The sequence below is a fragment of the Procambarus clarkii genome, chromosome 70 (genome assembly GCF_040958095.1).
Source record: "Procambarus clarkii isolate CNS0578487 chromosome 70, FALCON_Pclarkii_2.0, whole genome shotgun sequence".
In the NCBI taxonomy this organism is placed as follows: Eukaryota; Metazoa; Arthropoda; class Malacostraca; order Decapoda; family Cambaridae; genus Procambarus; species Procambarus clarkii.
In genome coordinates, this window is record NC_091219.1 from 24,216,937 (window position 1) to 24,238,332 (window position 21,396).

The following is a 21,396-nucleotide window of genomic DNA, read 5'->3' on the forward strand; positions in this document are numbered from 1 at the left end:
AATCTTTAACAACAACAACAACAACAACAATACTAATGACCATTATCCTGACTCTCAGCCGTTGGGGAGATCTTTGTAATAAACAAAATCTTTGACATATAGAAAACTTCTTATATGGTCAGTTACCAACAAGCAATCTGGTTTTAAAGATAACGGAAGTATATGATATCTGTTTCTACAGATGACTGCAATCCGCAACGTCTTAATTGGTGCGAGGATACACGTTCAGGACCTCACCACCCTTCAGCCATCACACAAGGATAGCAAGTGTAAACATAGCAGCGTAATATAGCCACCTCGTCAACCATTTAAGTCCATACTTAATTAAGGCCTGGGGGGCCGCAGAAATGTGCACATAGTCTACACTAGGGGCCGTGAGAGCGAACGTACACCACTTTTATGAAGCATAAAACTATTCGAATAAGCCATATAATGGCAGTATTAATAGCAGTACTATTAGTAGTAATACTAGTGACAGTAGCGGTAGCTACAGCTGCTACCGTAGCAGTAGACGTAGTAACACGTGTTGCAGTAGGCGTAATAATACCAGTAGCCGTAAGAAAATGTCGGGATGTAGTGACCTAGAGCGTGGCCTAGGAGTGCCCGGCGCATAGGTTCGAATCCTCCTCGTGACTTACTGATTCTCTCATTGATACAACACGTTAATGGGATTTCTTTGGGCAGCAGAGCCGCTGGGCTGAACATAGCTACCACAAAGCCTCGCAAAACAGACCCAATATCTTTACAACTTTTGTATCTCTCGCTTAATATTCGAAATATATTTCACTGTGTTATTTCACAGATTCCACAGAGTCCAAATCAAACTCTTTTGTTGAGCTTTCAAGCTAAAAAGTCAAATCCTTTACTTCTCTTACTGTTAAAACTTTAAAAGCCGATTTTCCTCGCATTTTTTTTCATTCATTTTCCAACTCTTTTGTCATTTTGAATGAAAATTCACGACAGGGACTTGAGCGGTTAGGTACAACGCAGGTTCGCATCTCCCCCGGACACTTACTTTGTCCTGCTCAACTGTAAGCGATTTCATAAGTCCTCAAGAATTTAATATTACAACAACAACCCTCGTTTGTTGTTATTGTTGGTTGCTGAAGTCCAATAGAGGATATATCCTTCTGTTAGTAAATACTAAGAAACAGTTTAGTTGGATATCTTAGTGGTATAGACTGGAATGATCTAGCTGATGAAACAGAAACTTCTGTCATTCAAGAAGCATGGACATTGCTCTATAAGCTTGTCTCACAGATGACTACCAAATAACGCACTGGGCATCATTTACGCAATAAAATAAATTGAAATAAATGGGTAGGGTTATCCAGTGTTAAGCATGAGGCTTCCTATTTGCCTTCTTCATGGCACCTGAAGTGATCATGTCAGCGCTCGTCAAGGGTATTTCCATGATGGCCTTTGTCAATCAACCATAACAGGCGGTTTAGTGTCATATGGTGAAATGTAAACCTATATCGCCGTGTCTTCCACTCACACTTAGGTCCCTCACTACACGCCTAGATGTTCAACATGACTGTAAATTACGTTTCGAAACGATTACTTAAAGTCAGATGCCGTGAGGTACATTTTTTTCTTCAGGGAATCGGATCTCCTCGAGGTATGATAGCGTATTCTACTCTCGTATCGTCATTTTAAGTTTTAAACAGATACGGTACATTTACCTGTAACTTGAATGGTGTAACACTGACATTCTGTACCGTCCTTCTGGTGATTGCAATCTCCGCCTCCAGCTCTCCACCTTCAGCTCTACACACTTCAATTTCACACACAGGGTTCGCTGAGACGTGTATCAAATTTTGTGTGTGGGTGTAGCGTGGGTGTACCGGTAGTGTACCATGTGTGACAAGTGGCGTACCATGGGTGTATATATGGTGTACTCGTCGCGCACCGTAGGTGTACGGTGTAGCGAGTCTCTTTTTAAGCTACGAGTATTTTTCTTTCCGTAATTCACTAAGAATTACAGCGGAAAACACAAGTCTCCAGGTGTATGACCTCTGGATGCACTATGACCTCTTCAACTGTGAATAACATATGCATGTCTTATAAATATACTGCAAGTGGGCTGCGACTCGTGAATGACATGTGGATGTGTTGTGGATTAGCTGTTGGTGTGCTGAAGGATTAGCTGTGGGTGTGCTGAAGGATTAGCTGTGGGTGTGTTGAAGGATTAGCTGTGGGTGTGCTGAAGGATTAGCTGTGGGTGTGCTGAAGGATTACCTGTGGGTGTGCTGAAGGATTAGCTGTGGGTGTGCTGAAGGATTAGCTGTGGGATTAGCCGTATTAGTGAAGCTGCTGTAGCTTGCCCACTACCCGTATCTCTCTCTCCCTCACAGCCGTGTCAGTGTCGGTATCTGTGTGGACGTTAGTGGCCATCTCCCTGGAGAGGTTCTATGCCATCTGCCAGCCGCTCCGTTCCCGCAGGTGGCAGACGCCCGCCCACTCTTACCGGGTGATCGCGGGCGTGTGGGCGGCCTCTCTCTTCATCATGACGCCCATCGCCGCCCTCTCCACCCTCATGCCCGTCAGGGGCGACCCAGGTAAGGGAAGAGATTGTTGGGGAGATATATATACCCTTACATGGTGGCGTTATCTTTGCTTCAACACGTTGCAGGGATCGGCTTCGCTATCAACATTCAGCGATGCTTCCATCAATGCAGCTTAGCGCAGATAAGCAGGACGCTAATCCATAAATCTCTCCTTTTTTAAGCGTTCGCGTTTATCCTATCACCTAGCTCCTCTCTGAATTAGCTCGTCTCGTGATTGTGCCCAACCACTTGGGCTGGACGGTAGAGCGACGATCTCGCTTCATGCAGGTAGCTGTTCAATCCCCGACCGTCAAAGTGGTTGGGCACTATTCCTTTCCCCCGTCCCATCCCAAATCCTTATCCTGATTTCTTCCATGTGTGATATAGTCGCAATGGCTTGGTGTTTTCTCATTTATCTATCTTACTATCGTCTTTAATGATCCGCATTGTGAGGTTATCTGAAACCTCACTCAGGAAGGACACACTTTGGAAGTGTTCATTCAATACTTTACACACTTCCTCTTCAGGTCTTGTGATGGTAAAGGTTAACACAAGGAACAAACAAATCCACAAGAGCCGTGACGAGGATTCGAACCTACGTCCGAGAGCTTCCCAGATGCTGCCTTAATCGACTGAACATATTTGTTCATTTGATGCATCACCATTTGATGCCATTGTGATTTCTGTGAGCTAACGCAAGGAACGTATTATGTTCTGACCATCAACAGGCAACCAGAACTAGAACATTTCCTCAACCAAATAAATTAGCATCCTTTGTCTAGTGAAAAGCTATCGAATATCTTTCTATTTTCCAATTTTAACGTCATCAATTAAATTGATTTAATAATGGCTATATCCGCCAAACACACACCGAAACTACGACGTTGGCACAATGTTTAAACAAGTTTTAACACCTAACCAGTTATAACAATCAATATAGCAAGTTGTAACAACGTTCTAATCCGTCATAAACACGTTAAGCCAAGATTTAACAACTTTATTACAAAATTGTAACAAGCAGAAAATAGAGACAGTTACGGTTTGTGTTTCCAGGGTATGTATCAAAATAATTGGCCATTAAAGCTCCATATTCGAAAACTGTATAATTTCAGGAAAATTCGGCTTGTTGGGCAAGGCTGCCTATTAGGTACATTACAGACAAAAATACAAAAGGCACCTTACAACATATACAGTGTGTGTGTGTGTATATATATATATATATATATATATATATATATATATATATATATATATATATATATATATATATATATATATATACACACCAGCAATCAACAGCCAATATATATATATATATATATATATATATATATATATATATATATATATATATATATATATATATATATATATATATATATATATAATGTGTGTGTGTGTGTGTACCTCTCAATTACTTATCAAACAAAACTTTAAATAAAAAAAGTTAAGTCCAAACACAAATTCTAGCAAAAAAAGGAACTATGAAAAACATTAAGTTACGCTCCATTCCAAACACATTTTTTTCAACTACATTTTTCAGCCAGCGCAGTGATACAAACATTCATTGTATCCACCTGACAATTGTTGCAGCCTAAATTGGTGTGAAAACTATGCTTTAATATCTCACTTTGAATTGAATAATTTGATAAAAGTTGCACAGTCATTTTGGGGGTATAGATATAAATATATCCGTACTGAATATCTGTTGTCATATATGCTGCTATATAAAGGTGTATTAACCATCGGGATTACCCACACGTACATGGGTGATCCCGGTGGTCAAACACAAACTTACAAACACATACAATATCAAAAGACTGCATAGAGAGTAAGGTGATGGAAATTGAAACAAGCGACAGGAGACGAATAGGATGGCAGATTTCAGGATCTCTTTACAACAACAATAGAAAAAGACCCGAGAGTGGACACAACACGAAGCCTAACTCCAGAGGCACATATCAATTTAGTAACATCAACAAGATACTCTACACTAAAAAGTCAGCTCATCATTCAGAAACATTAAAAAGAAAGCATTTAGCATACTGAAAGCTGCCTAAGCGAGACCAGTTTTAGAGTATGCCGCCTCATCATGGAACCCACATCTAAATTAAACACAAGAGCAACTCGAAAAGGTTCAGAAGTTTGCATTGAGACTCGTCCCAGAATTGCGAGTAATGGGGTGTGAAAAAAGACTGAAAGAACTAGACATAACATCGCCAGAAAAGGAGAGGGAAGACCATACAGAAAATGAAAAGAAAATGTGTGAGCTAAATGCCAGTATGCACAATGTCTTCACTATGATAAGAGCTGTACCATCTCCGGGCACTAGGAGAGGAGGTAACCCCTAGACGAGAAGCTGACAAATGTTAAGATATCAGCAGAGGAAATAATGAGACTATTAGCATCATTAGATGAAAATATAGCTACGAGGCCAGATATTTCACCAGGGGTCTTAAAAGCAGCTGCACAGGCAGAGCTGGTGGTCTTTAATGTCTCGATTGCGAAAGGAGTTTATCCAGCTGTTGGAAGATGGCAAATGTTGTGCCATTATATAAGAAAGGAGAAAGGGAGGAAGCACTAAAGTGCAGACCAGTATCGTTGACAAACATCCCCTGCAAGATGTGAAAGGATAATAAAGATAAGACTAGTTAAACACACACACACACAACAAACGAATACACATACACCTTTTGTACCTATGTTTCCTTATTATTTTGATATAAAAGCATTATTTTAGAAATATAACTGAATTAATATATAACTAAAATAAAATTATTTTGAATAAACTTTTCATCTGAAAAAAATAAAGGCGCATATTTTAGTTTTTTCGTGAAAAAGCAACATTATTAAACAAAATAATCGACTTGAGAATGGTCCAGGACAGACCGAAACGTCGTCGTCGTCCCTTCACTTTCTAGTATGTGGTATGGTCAACATATTTCAGCCACGCTATTGTGACTCATCGCCTGTAAACAAAATAATTGACTGCATTTTTTTCAGTGGCTACAACGATAAAGTTCAACTTTGATGTTGAGCTTTTCTAGTTTTGATGTTGATGGTCAGAACACAAGTCATGCTGAGCTTCCTCATAGATCCTTGTGTTAGTCCTGAACGATACAATGTAAGGGGAGGGGAAGATTATGTATAATTTCCCATATTATACATAATCTTCCCCTATATTCCACGGATATAATATATATATATATATATATATATATATATATATATATATATATATATATATATATATATATATATATATATATATATATACATATATATATATATATATATATATATATATATATATATATATATATATATATATATATATATATATATATATATATATATATATATATATTATATATATATATATATATATATATATATATATATATATATATATATTATATATATAAAATTTATATATATATTAATATATTTATATTATATATATTAGGGGATATATCCCTTATATTCTATATAAGGGAAATATTCTACATAAACATGATAAAAACATACCCCTATACATTGAATATAACATTTAATGTACAGCTTTCCAATAAAAGTATACATTCAATTTACAGGATAATTATCACGAGAAAGTCTTTGTTCAGCTAGAATATTGTTGGAAAACTTATTTCCAACTTATATCCTTCACACAGTTTCCTGGTGTAATTGTAGTATTTCGTAAGTTTTGACAATAAATGTATTCCCCCACAGCCATTTCCCTAGAGATCTTCCGGCGACTATCACAAACTATTTCTTGCAACTCTGAGTCGCAACCCTAGCTTTGGAAGGACTGAATAATTAGACGGTGGCAGACAGGATTTTCTTGTATGTTACTAAACACTAGGTATAGACATTTATAAGTGTTTATCAGTACGTTTCTCATCATTTATGTTGATGGTGCCATTATTGCTGTCTTCTGAATATCAGATAAACGTATAGGCACTCCAAAATATTTCACAGGATTCAACACAATATAGCGATATATTATATAGTGTTAAATCAGTAAGAATATAAAATAAATCACAATGGCGTGAAATATCAGTGAAAAAATCTGTAATGCTCGCGTCTGGTATTCACCAAGACTGGTTCACATACCCACACTGCTCCGACAGAAGAAAATATATATCTTATGGTTAGCATTGTAAATGTGTGGCCACGTCTGTGGTTGAATAAAACTGTTCCAACTGATTTTTTCATATGACGGTGTATTAATGCTAGGTATATTAATCCTCTGAGCATTATATCACCTAGACACTTGGGTTCTTAATCCTTTTACGATAACAGACAAGATGGATTTCCTGAAATGTCCCCCATGCCCCCTTCACCAGACTGACGAAATTATCAGCACCACCACCAGTCCTAATGTACCACTGTGGCTTCAAAAGCTGTCAAAAGCTTGATTTTATTTAACATGTGGTTAGTTAGGAAGTAGGAACACAACAGCTGAAACAAAGTCGTAAGGATTTTATCATACTTATACATACTTTTATCATACCTAATTCTACTTGCAACTAAGGGAATATATATAGAAATTTCCACACACCAGAGTCCACCACAGATTAAGCAAATAATTAAAGATGGAGCAATACAGAAAATGTACAATGACCCCAACTCAGCAGTTGCAACATCAGGGTCTGCGGGTTGGTACAACAGTTCAACCCCCTATGAACCACTTTGTTTGATGAAAGGGAGCAATAGTAAAACATGAATGTAATGAAGGTAATCAATTGTGCAACTAGGTCGTCCAACTCGGCATAACAAGACATGCAGGGCACACACCATATGATCACACTGTCGGAACAATGCACTTGAGAACAAGTGTTAGGGAAGAAGTCCACAAACCTCTGAGTATCTTCAGAGATATAGCCACGGGCTCCATCAAACATCTAGTTAAAAACCTTTACATCTGACAACATTCATGGCGGCTATACATTTATTAAACAGATTACGAGCTTCAAAACTTCGTAATCCAAAGTAATTATTGTTTTAAACAGCCTCATAGTTTCGGAGCTCATAAACTGCTTAATGTGTAAACAAAGCCGCCATGAGTGAGCAAATCTGTACAGGTTTCATAAGTAGTTGCATAAATGCTGGGTTCTCAATTTTTGTTAATAATAATTAATATATTATTATTTTGATATTTTGTTATTGTTATTTAGTAGCCCACGTGGTGCAGTAGTGAGACCCTCGCCCGAAGCTTCGCGAGCGCTTTGGCATGGGTTCGTATCCTGGCCGGGGAGGATTAACTGGGCGCTAATCCTTAACTGTAGACTCTGTTCACCCAGCAGTGAATGGGTACCTGGTTGTTAACCGATTTGGCGGTCGTATTCCGGGGGAAAATAGAGTTAAGGACCTGCCGGAAACGCCACGCGTGCTAGTGGACGTACAGGAATGCCGGAAACGCCACGCGTGCTAGTGGACGTACAGGAATGCCGGAAACGCCACGCGTGCTACTGGACGTACAGGAATGAAAGAACTCTTGTTTATATGAATAACAAATAAAATAAAATTGAAATAAACACATTTAGGTACGTCGGTGCTCATTCGAGATCTCTGCGGTAATGACAACCCGCCTTTCACTAAAATCTTGTGGTCTTGGTCTGTTATAGTTATTCTTAAAGGTCCATGTCCTCGCTTTAGCTGTTTATGTCTCACACATACTTGGCTAGAGATGGCGACCTGAGGGACTAGTATGGTCTACACCTGTTCACCAACGTTCACACCTATTCGTCAAGGGTTCACACCCGTCCAACAAAGGTTCACACCTGTCTACCAAATCTTGAGGTTATCTTCAGTTGATTTCGGGGCTTAGCGTCCCCGCGGCTCGGTCCTCGACCAGGCCTCTTTTTTGTTACACATCCCCATGAAGCAGCCCGTAGCAGCTGTCTAACTCCCAGGTACCTATTTACTGCTAGGTAACATGGGCATCAGGGTAAAAGAAACTTTTTGCCCATTTGTCTTCGCCTCCATCGGGGATCGAACCCGGAACCTCGGGACTACGAATCCGGAGCGCTGTCCACTCAGCTGTCAGGCGCCAAACTTTATTGCCAACAGCATTTAGTGTTCCCCCAGGCGGTCACCCATCCAAGTACTAACCAAACCCATCGTTGCTTAACTTCACTGATCGGACGAGAACCGGTGTTCTCAACGTGGTATGGCCGTTGGCCATGACCAAAGTTGCACATCTGTCCATTAAGCTTTTCACTTGTTAATCAAGCTTAAATTTACACCTGTCCATCAAGTTTCTGATCTATTCATCAAGCTTCAGACCAGTTGAATAAATGTTCGCACCTGTTCCCAACACCGTCACACACCTGTTCACCAACACCGCCACACACACCTGTTTACCAACACTGCCACACACACCTGTTCACCAACCCCGCCACACACCTGTTCAACAACACCATCACACACCTGTACACCAACACCGCCACACACACCTGTACACCAACATCGCCCCACACACCTGTTCACCAACCCCGCCACACACCTGTTCACCAACACCGCCACACACCTGTACACCAACACCGTCACACACACCTGTACATCAACACCGCCACACACACCTGTACACCAACACCGTCACACACACCTGTACACCAACACCGCCACACACACCTGTACACCAACACCGTCACACACACCTGTACACCAACACCGCCACACACACCTGTACACCAACACCGTCACATACACCAGTACACCAACACCGCCACACACACCTGTACACCAACACCGTCACACACACCTGTACACCAACACCGCCACACACACCTGTACACCAACACCGTCACACACACCTGTACACCAACACCGCCACACACACCTGTACACCAACACCGTCACACACACCTGTACACCAACACCGCCACACACACCTGTACACCAACACCGTCACACACACCTGTACACCAACACCGCCACACACACCTGTACACCAACACCGTCACATACACCTGTACACCAACACCGCCACACACACCTGTACACCAACACCGCCACACACACCTGTACACCAACACCGCCACACACACCTGTACACCAACACCGTCACACACACCTGTTCACCAACACCGCCACACACACCTGTACACCAACACCGTCACACACACCTGTACACCAACACCGTCACACACACCTGTACACCAACACCGCCACACACACCTGTACACCAACACCGTCACACACACCTGTACACCAACACCGCCACACACACCTGTACACCAACACCGCCACACACACCTGTACACCAACACCGCCACACACACCTGTACACCAACACCGCCACACACACCTGTACACCAACACCGCCACACACACCTGTACACCAACACCGCCACACACACCTGTTCACCAACACCGCCACACACACCTGTACACCAACACCGCCACACACACCTGTACACCAACACCGCCACACACACCTGTACACCAACACCGCCACACACACCTGTACACCAACACCGCCACACACACCTGTACACCAACACCGCCACACACACCTGTACACCAACACCGCCACACACACCTGTACACCAACACCGCCACACACACCTGTTCACCAACACCGTCACACACACCTGTACACCAACACCGCCACACACACCTGTACACCAACACCGCCACACACACCTGTACACCAACACCGCCACACACACCTGTACACCAACACCGCCACACACACCTGTTCACCAACACCGTCACACACACCTGTACACCAACACCGCCACACACACCTGTACACCAACACCGCCACACACACCTGTACACCAACACCGCCACACACACCTGTACACCAACACCGCCACACACACCTGTACACCAACACCGTCACACACACTTCATAAACAGTGACAACCCAAAAAGGTCACTTATTCCTTAGAACCGCCAAACATAAATAATATTCGTCCGATATTTAATACCAACATTAGTCATCATTCGTGGAAGTCTATATCGAGGGATTGATATAAATTCTGGCAAAGATACAGCGAGGAAAAACTCTCCCTGATCGGTCTCTGTGAGTGAGTGAATGGGTGAGTGAGTGAGTGAGTGAGTGGGTGAGTGAGTGTGAGTGAGTGTGAACACTCACCGCACGGGTTCGAACCCTCATCACGGATTTTCTCATTAATGCAGTCACGTTTGTGTGATTACTCTGAGAATAATAATAATGAGACTGGTTAATTAGTTACAGAAAACGTATATTTAATAAAAGCCACCAAAACGCAAAGCGTCATCATCAGAGTATACACAACGCGGCTGTAGCCCGGTATACACAACGTGGCTGTAGCCCGGTATACACAACGCGGCTGTAGCCTGGTATACATAATACAGCTGTACCACGGTATACACACATGGATGAACACAAGGATCAACGACCGCCTCCACACCATCATCGACCGATGCCTTAACAACTTTGCAAGAGCCAAATCACATCACAAGAGACGGGCCACCACCAAGAGACGGGTCACCACCAAGAGACGGGTCACCACCAAGAGACGGGTCACCACCAAGAGACGGGTCACCACCAAGAGACGGGTCACCACCAAGAGACGGGCCACCACCAAGAGACGGGCCGCCACCAAGAGACGGGCCGCCACCATCAAGAGACGGGTCACCACCAAGAGACGGGCCGCCACCATCAAGAGACGGGTCACCACCAAGAGACGGGCCACCACCAAGAGACGGGCCACCACCAAGAGACGGGCCACCACCAAGAGACGGGTCACCACCACCAAGATACGGGCCACCACCAAGAGACGGGTCACCACCACCAAGATACGGGCCACCAACAAGAGACTGTTCGTACTGTTAGGTGCTCCCAACACTGTTCCCCAACCCATAGATGGTTGAATAATTAACGACCCATAGATGGTTGAATAATTAACGACCCATAGATGGTTGAATAATTAACGACCCATAGATGGTTGAATAATTAACGACCCATAGATGGCTGAATAATTAACGACCCAAAGATGGTCGTATAATTAACTTATACAAGTTATTTAAAAATATAAAGCGAACAATGGCGTCTAGTTATTAAGGGCGACAACCTGAATAATTAAGCGAACACAACTGAGTAAATATGTATAAAATATTACTCGTTAAGCATAAATTGGCGAGCAATTAAGCGTATGCAAATTCATAATTCAGCATAAACTGGCAAATAACTCAGCGAACAAGAATGAGTTATTATGTGTGATCACTAATTATGCAAAAAAAATCCATGAGACCAATGACACGAAAAATGAGTGAGAAATGATGCGCAAAGCATGCGAGTAATTAGGCTCAAACAGGTGAGTAATTAAGGAAAAATGGTGAGTGAGTACGAAAAAAAAAAAGTTTGAGTAATGATGGAAAAATCTGAGGATTCTTTCAGGGGGAAACTTGTCCAAGTGTCACCTTGTGGGAGGGGGAAAATAGCCTCGCCCGGCCTGACCTCAGGATAGGAGCCTCGCCTGGCATGATTAGGGGGGGGGATAGAGCCTCGCCTGCCCTGATGGGGGGGATAGAGCCTCGCCTGCCCTGATTGGGGGGATAGAGCCTCGCTTGGCCTGATTGGGGGGTGTGGAGCCTGGCATGGCCTGATTGGGGGGGTGGAGCCTCGCATGGCCTGGTTGGAGGAGTATGGAGCCTCACATGGCCAGATTGGGGTGTGTGGAGCCTCGCATGGCCAGATTGGGGGAGGGTATGGAGCCACGCATGGCCAGATTAGGGAGGGGGGTGGAGCCTCACATGAGGGCGGGGATGGAGTGCCTGACCTAGAGAAAAGCCTCGTCTGGGGGATAAGTCTGGCGTGTCTGTTGATTGGAATGCGACTAAATTTGGCCAAATAATAAGAGTGTTACCAGGAAGAGTGTGTCGACTACAGGCAATCTCCGCGAGCTCTAGGGGGGCTACGGAAGGCCCTTCAAACACACGATATTTTGGGCTTGGGAAGCCCTCGCGAGCTGGGACCCTATTTGGAGGAATATGGCCCCACAGAACCCGCGGAAATCAGGATCTTGGCGATCCTCCGGGAGAATCGACGGTAGTAAAGAGCTTCACCTCAGACAACTGTTGATACGCCAGCATGTGAAGCTCGTGGGCAATGGAGCTTCACCAGGGTGTGTTTAGTAAAGATTGTGTGAAGTGAGGCTAGTGTGTGATGAAGATCGCATGTAAAAATAAGTGTTTTTATGTAAGATCGTGTGTGGTGAAGACCGTGAATAGTGAAGACCGTGTATAGTGACGACCGTGTGTAGTGAAGACCGTGTATAGTGAAGACCGTGTATAGTGAAGACCGTGTATAGTGAAGACAGTGTGGCCGCATATAACTGCAAAAACCCAAAACTTCAGGTACAGAGTCTTGGACGTCTGCCCCATCATGTTCCTAACCCCCCCCCCCCCCCACCCCCGAGCTGTGTGGAGGTCTGGTCACCATGTTTTCCACTGGGTTGTGTGGACCCCCCCCCCCACTCCCCACTGGGCTGGGCCAGGTATTTTTGTTTATAATGTATAATACGCAAGTAAACTGAAATCTAAGCCCATTGTCCTAGGCTAATATAAAAACCAATTATAAATCTTCAAATATAAAATATTTATGAATATAATGAATCAAACAGCGAAACCTATGTCAACATATAAATTATGATGTAACACTCCGTGCCCAATATTTATTAAATACAAACTTTTGTCTTATTTTTGTTGTTAGGTTCGGCTAGGCTAAGTTAGGCTAGGCAGGGTTTGGTTAGGACAAGTTAGGCTGGTTTTGTTAACTTTAAAATAGTTAAAAAAAATACTTAAAAAAAAAGAGTAGTAATGACGGTGACAAGACAAAAGTTTCTAAAGTTTTAAAACCCTTTTCCCATGTTCCGCAGTTACTGAGACTAATACGGCTTTAAAAAAACACAATCACATAAAAGCAATTAGCATACCATTTAGTAAAACCATCTTAACACATTGTGAACCACAACGAAATCGCAACAACTTATTTTTCTGAACCCAAACACCAAACCTTTTGTAACAGTGAAACTCTGTTACCTCCCCCAAGGATGATTTCTTGGGACCCATCTTGTTCTCCAGCCCTTACCTCCTCTCCTTGTCGTCCAGGGCGCCATAAGTGCCGAGAGGTGTGGCCGAGCCTGGCGGTGGAGCGGACCTTCACCGTGCTGCTGACGGCGACGCTGCTGCTGGTGCCTCTGGTGGTAATGGCGGCCGCCTACCTGAGGGTGGTGAGGACGCTGTGGCTTGGCGCCCAGCTGCGCGCGCAGCCCGGAGCCCCGCCCCGCACCGCCTCGCAAGGTCAGCTCTCATTTGATTCAAAGTTGAAATTTTAATTTTTGACGGAATTACACAGAAAATTATGTGCATATGTAGCACATAATTTTTTGCAAAAGTTCAGCTGCGATCGAGAATATTTATGTTAACTACACAACTAGCCTAACATCATACCATGCATTCGACCTAAAAAAAAAAATTCGGAAACACTTACGAACTCGAATAAACATTTAGGTACAGTTTTAAAAATATATAGCTAAATTTAAAATTAAATTTATTCTGAAAATAGTATGTTAAAATGTGAATATGTCGTTTGAATAGGCTTTTATGATTTTGTAAGTGAACTTGGCGAGTTAGTGTTGATGTTTGGCCATATTATGCAGGCAACACTGGATGGATTTATCCATCACTTCCTTCTCTAGTTAGCTCCAGTCGCTACCTCTCGTGCACACAGTGTAGACCATGTTTACCTCTCGTGCACACAGTGTAGACCGGGTTTACCTCTCGTGCACACAGTGTAGACCGTGTTTACCTCTCGTGCACACAGTGTAGACCATGTTTACCTCTCGTGCACACAGTGTAGACCATGTTTACCTCTCGTGCACACAGTGTAGACCATGTTTACCTCTCGTGCACACAGTGTAGACCGTGTTTACCTCTCGTGCACACAGTGTAGACCATGTTTACCTCTCGTGCACACAGTGTAGACCATGTTTACCTCTCGTGCACACAGTGTAGACCATGTTTACCTCTCGTGCACACAGTGTAGACCATGTTTACCTCTCGTGCACACAGTGTAGACCATGTTTACCTCTCGTGCACACAGTGTAGACCGTGTTTACCTCTCGTGCACACAGTGTAGACCATGTTTACCTCTCGTGCACACAGTGTAGACCATGTTTACCTCTCGTGCACACAGTGTAGACCATGTTTACCTCTCGTGCACACAGTGTAGACCATGTTTACCTCTCGTGCACACAGTGTAGACCATGTTTACCTCTCGTGCACACAGTGTAGACCGTGTTTACCTCTCGTGCACACAGTGGAGACCGTGTTTACCTCTCGTGCACACAGTGGAGACCGTGTTTACCTCTCGTGCACACAGTGTAGACCATGTTTACCTCTCGTGCACACAGTGTAGACCATGTTTACCTCTCGTGCACACAGTGTAGACCGTGTTTACCTCTCGTGCACACAGTGGAGACCGTGTTTACCTCTCGTGCACACAGTGGAGACCGTGTTTACCTCTCGTGCACACAGTGTAGACCATGTTTACCTCTCGTGCACACAGTGTAGACCATGTTTACCTCTCGTGCACACAGTGTAGACCGTGTTTACCTCTCGTGCACACAGTGGAGACCGTGTTTACCTCTCGTGCACACAGTGGAGACCGTGTTTACCTCTCGTGCACACAGTGTAGACCATGTTTACCTCTCGTGCACACAGTGTAGACCATGTTTACCTCTCGTGCACACAGTGTAGACCGTGTTTACCTCTCGTGCACACAGTGGAGACCGTGTTTACCTCTCGTGCACACAGTGGAGACCGTGTTTACCTCTCGTGCACACAGTGTAGACCATGTTTACCTCTCGTGCACACAGTGTAGACCATGTATACCTCTCGTGCACACAACAGCGACTGTTTCTCTAAAACGTGACTCCAAAAATTACTCAAAGTGCCTCCAACCATATCTCCTATTTGTTCAACACAAGGCTATATATTTTCACTCAAAATGCACACTCTTTGTGTTTGACAAAATTTATTTAACAGAAACACAGACTGACAGACACCAGAGGAAAGCGAGCACAACAGCCACGTCCCTACACAAAGGAGTAAACACTAACATGTAGTGTAGTATGTTGAGAACGCAGTCACCTCCACGAACAACAAACTCATTACAAAAACACGGCGGTTAAAACGTTTATATGGAAAGAATGTGTCCATAAATTTTCTGGCGCGAGTTTCAAGGCATGAAAAATGATCCGGAACGGTGGCCAAAGCCTCGGATGAGAGTGAGAAGAAACGGGGCGAAAAGATGCAGGAGCATAAAGGCTTAGAAAGCCTACACTATAACATCAACAACACAGGTCATGTGGCCATATTTAATCAAATGTGTTTAAAGAACGCCTGCTATCCAAGCATATACTATATATAATATGCACTTTCGTACTTAGTAATACATCTTCAGAGGGATGATTATTATATACGAAAGTTCTTAAGGAAATTCCTGCCTTTTTTCTTCCTTCGTGGTCTGTCATTATCACATTGTTTATTATATGTTAATTGTTTCGTGATTTACACATACACACACAAATATATATATATATATATATATATATATATATATATATATATATATATATATATATATATATATATATATATATATATATATAACTGAAAACTCACACCCCAGAAGTGACTCGAACCCATACTGCCAGGAGCAACGCAACTGGTATGTACAGGGACGCCTTAATCCGCTTGACCATCACGACCGGACATAAGGAAGTGATAGCCGAAGCTATATGAACCACTTCCCCGCCGGCACTCGGATGGTAATCTTGGGCATAGCATTTTATCAAATCACCTCATTCTTTGGGGAACACGTGAGGAACACAAATGCAAACAAGCCTGAATGGTCGCCAGGACTATATGCATTTGTGTTCCTCACGTGTTCCCCAAAGAATGAGGTGATTTGATAAAATGCTATGCCCAAGATTACCATCCGAGTGCCGGCGGGGAAGTGGTTCATATAGCTTCGGCTATCACTTCCTTATGTCCGGTCGTGATGGTCAAGCGGATTAAGGCGTCCCTGTACATACCAGTTGCGTTGCTCCTGGCAGTATGGGTTCGAGTCACTTCTGGGGTGTGAGTTTTCAGTTGTATATAGTCCTGGGGACCATTCAGGCTTGTTTGCATATATATATATATATATATATATATATATATATATATATATATATATATATATATATATATATATATATATATATATATATATATATATATATATATATATATATATATATATATAATTGAACAGCTGTGTTGTCTGCCTGTCTATATGTCCAAAGTATAATGCCAGACGCGTGTGGCTAACCTCACCCAAGTTTTCAAGATGACACATGGGGCTCTGTGAGTGTCACAAGAAGTTTCACCGCCATGAGAGACCCCGTGGAATTTTCTTTGAAGTATGAAATCGGGGGATGTGTTTTTCATAGTTATTGTTCAGTTTTTAGTGCTTCGCAATATTACATTTTCAGAGAGAGAGAGAGAGAGAGAGAAGGGGGTGAAGTGCAGACAGGGAAGGAGATATCAGACATTGACAGGCAGACTGTGAGACGTCAAGACAGACATACAAAGAGAGACAGACTGACACAGACAGAAAAAGAAAAGGACGATACACATAGAGACTGACAGACAGAAAATCCCACATTGAAAGACAGACAGACAAAGTGAAAGACACCGAGTGACAGATCTTGAGTGCCTCCCGACTTTACCCTAAAGTGCTTTTCAGTCTCACCAAAAAGTGCCTCTCTCTCTCGCCTTCACCCTCGGAGGAGCCCTGTGGCCTCACCCTAGGTATATCTTGATTCCAGCTTTAGACCCCAGCTTAGAGAGCCTTAGCGTGAAAGCTTTCTAGACTCCCCACGAGAGATTCCTATCCCTGCCAGGCCCACAGAGGACCGCCCTGGCACTCCTGTTGACCCCTTTCCATTGCCCGCCCTTGTGCAAGGGTCGGTGCAGTGTTCAAAAAACACTGAATCTTAAAAACACTGAAATTTCAACCGTGCTGTAGCCTACGTTCTCCAAAAACTGCTCCTCCAACACTGCATCACTTTGTATTCTCTCCAGCACCTCCATCAATGTCTCTCCAGGAGTGAAATATCGACCTTTCTCTTCTTCCACAGTGTCGAAGGCAGCGGTTCTCCAGCACTGTTCCTCCAACAGTGCTCCTCCACCTCCACCCAACACAAGGATCTCCGTCAGGTAATAGAGCGGGCAGGTCTTGTGTGGACCGTATTGTGTTTCAATGTGGGAGACTGAAAGTGTGTAAGCAAGATCATTGTGTGTATGTACATATGCATTCCTTACATAGTTCGTTTTCTAAAGTATACACACACATATTCCTCACATAGCAAGTTTTCTAAAGAGTACACACCCGTTTCTCGTATACTGTGTTTTCTAAAGCATACTCACACATTCCTCATATAGTGCGTTTTCTAAAGCATTCTCGCGAGCTTCCCCAACGTCAAGAAACTGTCGTACGTCCCTTATCCTGACCTACCAAAGGACCCACGAACAGAAAACGGGACATCATTATGTCAATTTCGCAAGCCGCTACCATTTGGCCTTAGGTAAAGTAGACGTCAAAATGCGACATGCTGCTATAAGGACGGGTTCCATACACAACCGACCTGCGCGGAGCCCATTTTCTAAAACGTACTTACGTGTTCCTCACCTGGCGCGTTTCCTAAATGTTTACACATGGGTTCTTCACATAGTGTTCGTGTAAGGCATACATATGTATAACCACACATAGCTCGTTTTCTAAAGCAAGCGCTTGCCTTCCTCGCTTAGCTTACTTTCTAGGTGAGGAAGGAAAGAAGAGACTTTCTTTCTATATGCCGCTAGATTAGGCTACATCAGTTTATGCTACATTAGATTAGGTTAGTTTGTTTTGGATTTAGCTTGATTAGGTTAGGTTAGGTTGTTTTGGTTAGTTGTTTTGGTTAGGTTAGGTAGGTAATAATAATAATAAAATATAATACGTTGGCGATCCGTTTTATTACGAAATGACGAAGGTCCAATTAAGCCTAATCTGGCGTCACCTCCTACTGGTATGGTGTAAATTAGCTTTTATGGTATATATATTATAGCGTATACTGACTGGCATGGTGTATAGTGACTCATGGTATATATTGACTGGCATGGTATATACTGACTGACATGGTATATACTGACTGGCATGGTGTATAGTGACTCATGGTATATACTAACTGGCATGGTGTATAGTGACTCATGGTATATACTAACTGGCATGGTGTATAGTGACTCATGGTATATACTAACTGGCATGGTGTATAGTGACTCCCATTGACCACGTAGCTAAAAGATGTGCCTCCCTACATACTTATGGGAATAATTGTCTCCCACATCACTATGAGTCACTTTCACTTCACTTTCACAATCACAATCACTTTCAGGTCACCTCAACCTTCAGCACACTGATAATAGTTACACATTCACTACCATCACCTTCAACAATCGTTACAAGAATTGTAGCATCATGAACACAATCACAATAACATACATGTTGTTGATAATACATATATTTACAATACTGTGTTGATGCAACAGTTAAGACAGTGGTCTACACTATGGCAAGCAAGGTGGAGTGCTGATCTATTGTCTTCAAGGGCTTGTAAAGATTGTTACGTCCATGTCTAAAGTCATGGCTACATCATTTTACATGTTGCAGCAATTAGTTATCTAAGCAAAGTTAGGATTAACATTATGTTTTATTGACTAGTTTTAATGTTATCTTCGTTAATTAGGACTTAAATTTAATGTAAAGTTTTAGCTAAGTGGAAGTTAAGTTTCCCTTAAACTTATACTAAGTTGATAATAGTTCTTCCAAACAAAGTCCAACCACTTGGTCTGGACGGTAGAGCGACGGTCTCGCTTCATGCAGGTTGGCGTTCAATCCCCGACCGTCCAAGTGGTTGGGGCACCATTCCTTCCCTCCGTCCCATCCACAAGTCCTTATCCTGACCCCCTTCCCAGTGCTATATAGTCATAATAGCTTGGCGTTTTCTCCCTGATAGTTCCCTTCTTCCAAACAAAATTATAAATCTTATAGGTTGTACATGACACAACACTCACCCAGGTTTTCCCCCAGGTTCCGTAGGATCCCGCCCCCGTCACCAGGGTCTCACGCGCCTTCAGGAGGAAAGGATTCAGTCCTCTCTCTCGTGCAGAATTCTCGACAACGTCGTGAGGACAAATCCTTTAATGGGGACCTGGAGACTGTGTCCACGACGCCAGGAGAGCCCGAAGGATGTGCGGGAGAGAGCAGAGCTGATCTTCCTGTGGGGCAACAGACATCGAGGAAGAATCGGTGGCGAAACGACGAAGACGGGCGAGGTGACGGCGCTTGTTGGCGGCCACTTCGGTCGTCTCACACAGAGCGGAGTTTGATGGCCAAACGACGTGTCGTGCGGATGTTGTTCGTGCTTGTGGCAGAGTTCTTCATCTGCTGGTCACCGCTCTTCATCGTCAACCTTCTCTCTCTGTACATTCCCCGGCAGGTGTACGCCGCCCTGGGTAGCTTCGGCGTGTCACTAGTGCAGCTGTTGGCGTACCTCTCCTCTTGCTGTAACCCCATCACCTACTGCTTCATGAACGCCAACTTCATCCAGAGCTTCAGACAGACGTTCGGCTGTCCCCGCCGCAGACCCAACTATTCCTTTCGCAGTGGGTATGACAGCAGCTTTAAGAGCGCCACCGCGTTCACTCACACGCACCTACGAGTGAACGCCGACCAGCCCATCACCATGACGCAGTTGAGACCTAACCAGCGGTGCCCCTCGGTGCGTCACAGTCCGCGGACGCCCACGCGACATGCCCAGCGGCAGCTGACTCTGAGCTGCGGCCAAGGGCCGTCGACGGCATCTCGGACACACAGCACAAGCTTCACCAACAAACTCCTCACCAACGGGGCAACTCCAGCTTCCCAGACCCGCTCCAGCTCCCTCTAGCGGCCAGGCTCACACATCATACTTACAAGAGTCTACGATATTTCAACTTCCAATGATAAAAACAGATTACCATGAGGGCACTAATACAGCGCTTCAGTGGCAGTTTTCGAGCTCACGAAGCGAATGTTCTTATGACTATTGTACGTAGATGTTCTCAACATCAGCCCCCCTAGAGCTGGCCGTCTTAATGTGATCAAAGCTCCGGTGTTTTCTATGTTCAAATGTTAATCTTACATAACTCCATAACTTAATCAAAACTGAACAGTTGTACCTGTGTTGATCAAAACTGTATTTAAACCTCCGCTCTCAGCGAGCAGCGGTAATTGTTGTTCTACGTGTTCAAAATGTTGCAAAGGTTAATATAACAGTGTTCTTGAACTTTGGTAGAGAGCATTAAATGGTTGGCAGAGTATAGCCAGGCGCACGGCTGTATAGCCAGGTGCACGGTTGTATAGCCAGGTGCACGGTTGTATAGCCAGGTGCACGGCTGTATAGCCAGGCGCACGGCTGTATAGCCTGGTGCACGACTGTATAGCCAGGCGCACGGCTGTATAGCCAGGTGCACGGTTGTATAGCCAGGTGCACGGCTGTATAGCCAGGTGCACGGCTGTATAGCCAGGTGAACGGCTGTATAGCCAGGCGCACGGCTGTATAGCCTGGTGCACGGTTGTATAGCCAGGTGCACGGCTGTATAGCCAGGTGCACGACTGTATAGCCAGGCGCACGGCTGTATAGCCAGGTGCACGGTTGTATAGCCAGGTGCACGGCTGTATAGCCAGGTGCACGGCTGTATAGCCAGGTGAACGGCTGTA

General features: G+C 43.8%; 1 protein-coding gene and 1 pseudogene across 1 annotated transcript in view; one reads left to right on the forward strand and one right to left on the reverse strand.

Moving 5' to 3' along the window:
- Positions 1-21,135, forward strand: part of LOC123775255 (uncharacterized) — a 53,417-nt gene extending 32,282 nt beyond the window's left edge. The window contains exons 4-8 of the mRNA XM_069311547.1: positions 182-269; positions 2,358-2,561; positions 13,656-13,847; positions 17,735-17,813; positions 19,726-21,135. Coding sequence (XP_069167648.1) covers positions 182-269; positions 2,358-2,561; positions 13,656-13,847; positions 17,735-17,813; positions 19,726-20,584 — 1,422 coding nt within the window. The 3' untranslated portion in view covers positions 20,585-21,135. The remainder of the gene's footprint in view (positions 1-181; positions 270-2,357; positions 2,562-13,655; positions 13,848-17,734; positions 17,814-19,725) is intronic.
- On the reverse strand, positions 8,613-8,733 carry LOC123744895 (5S ribosomal RNA; annotated as a pseudogene).
- Positions 21,136-21,396: the final 261 nt, after the last annotated feature.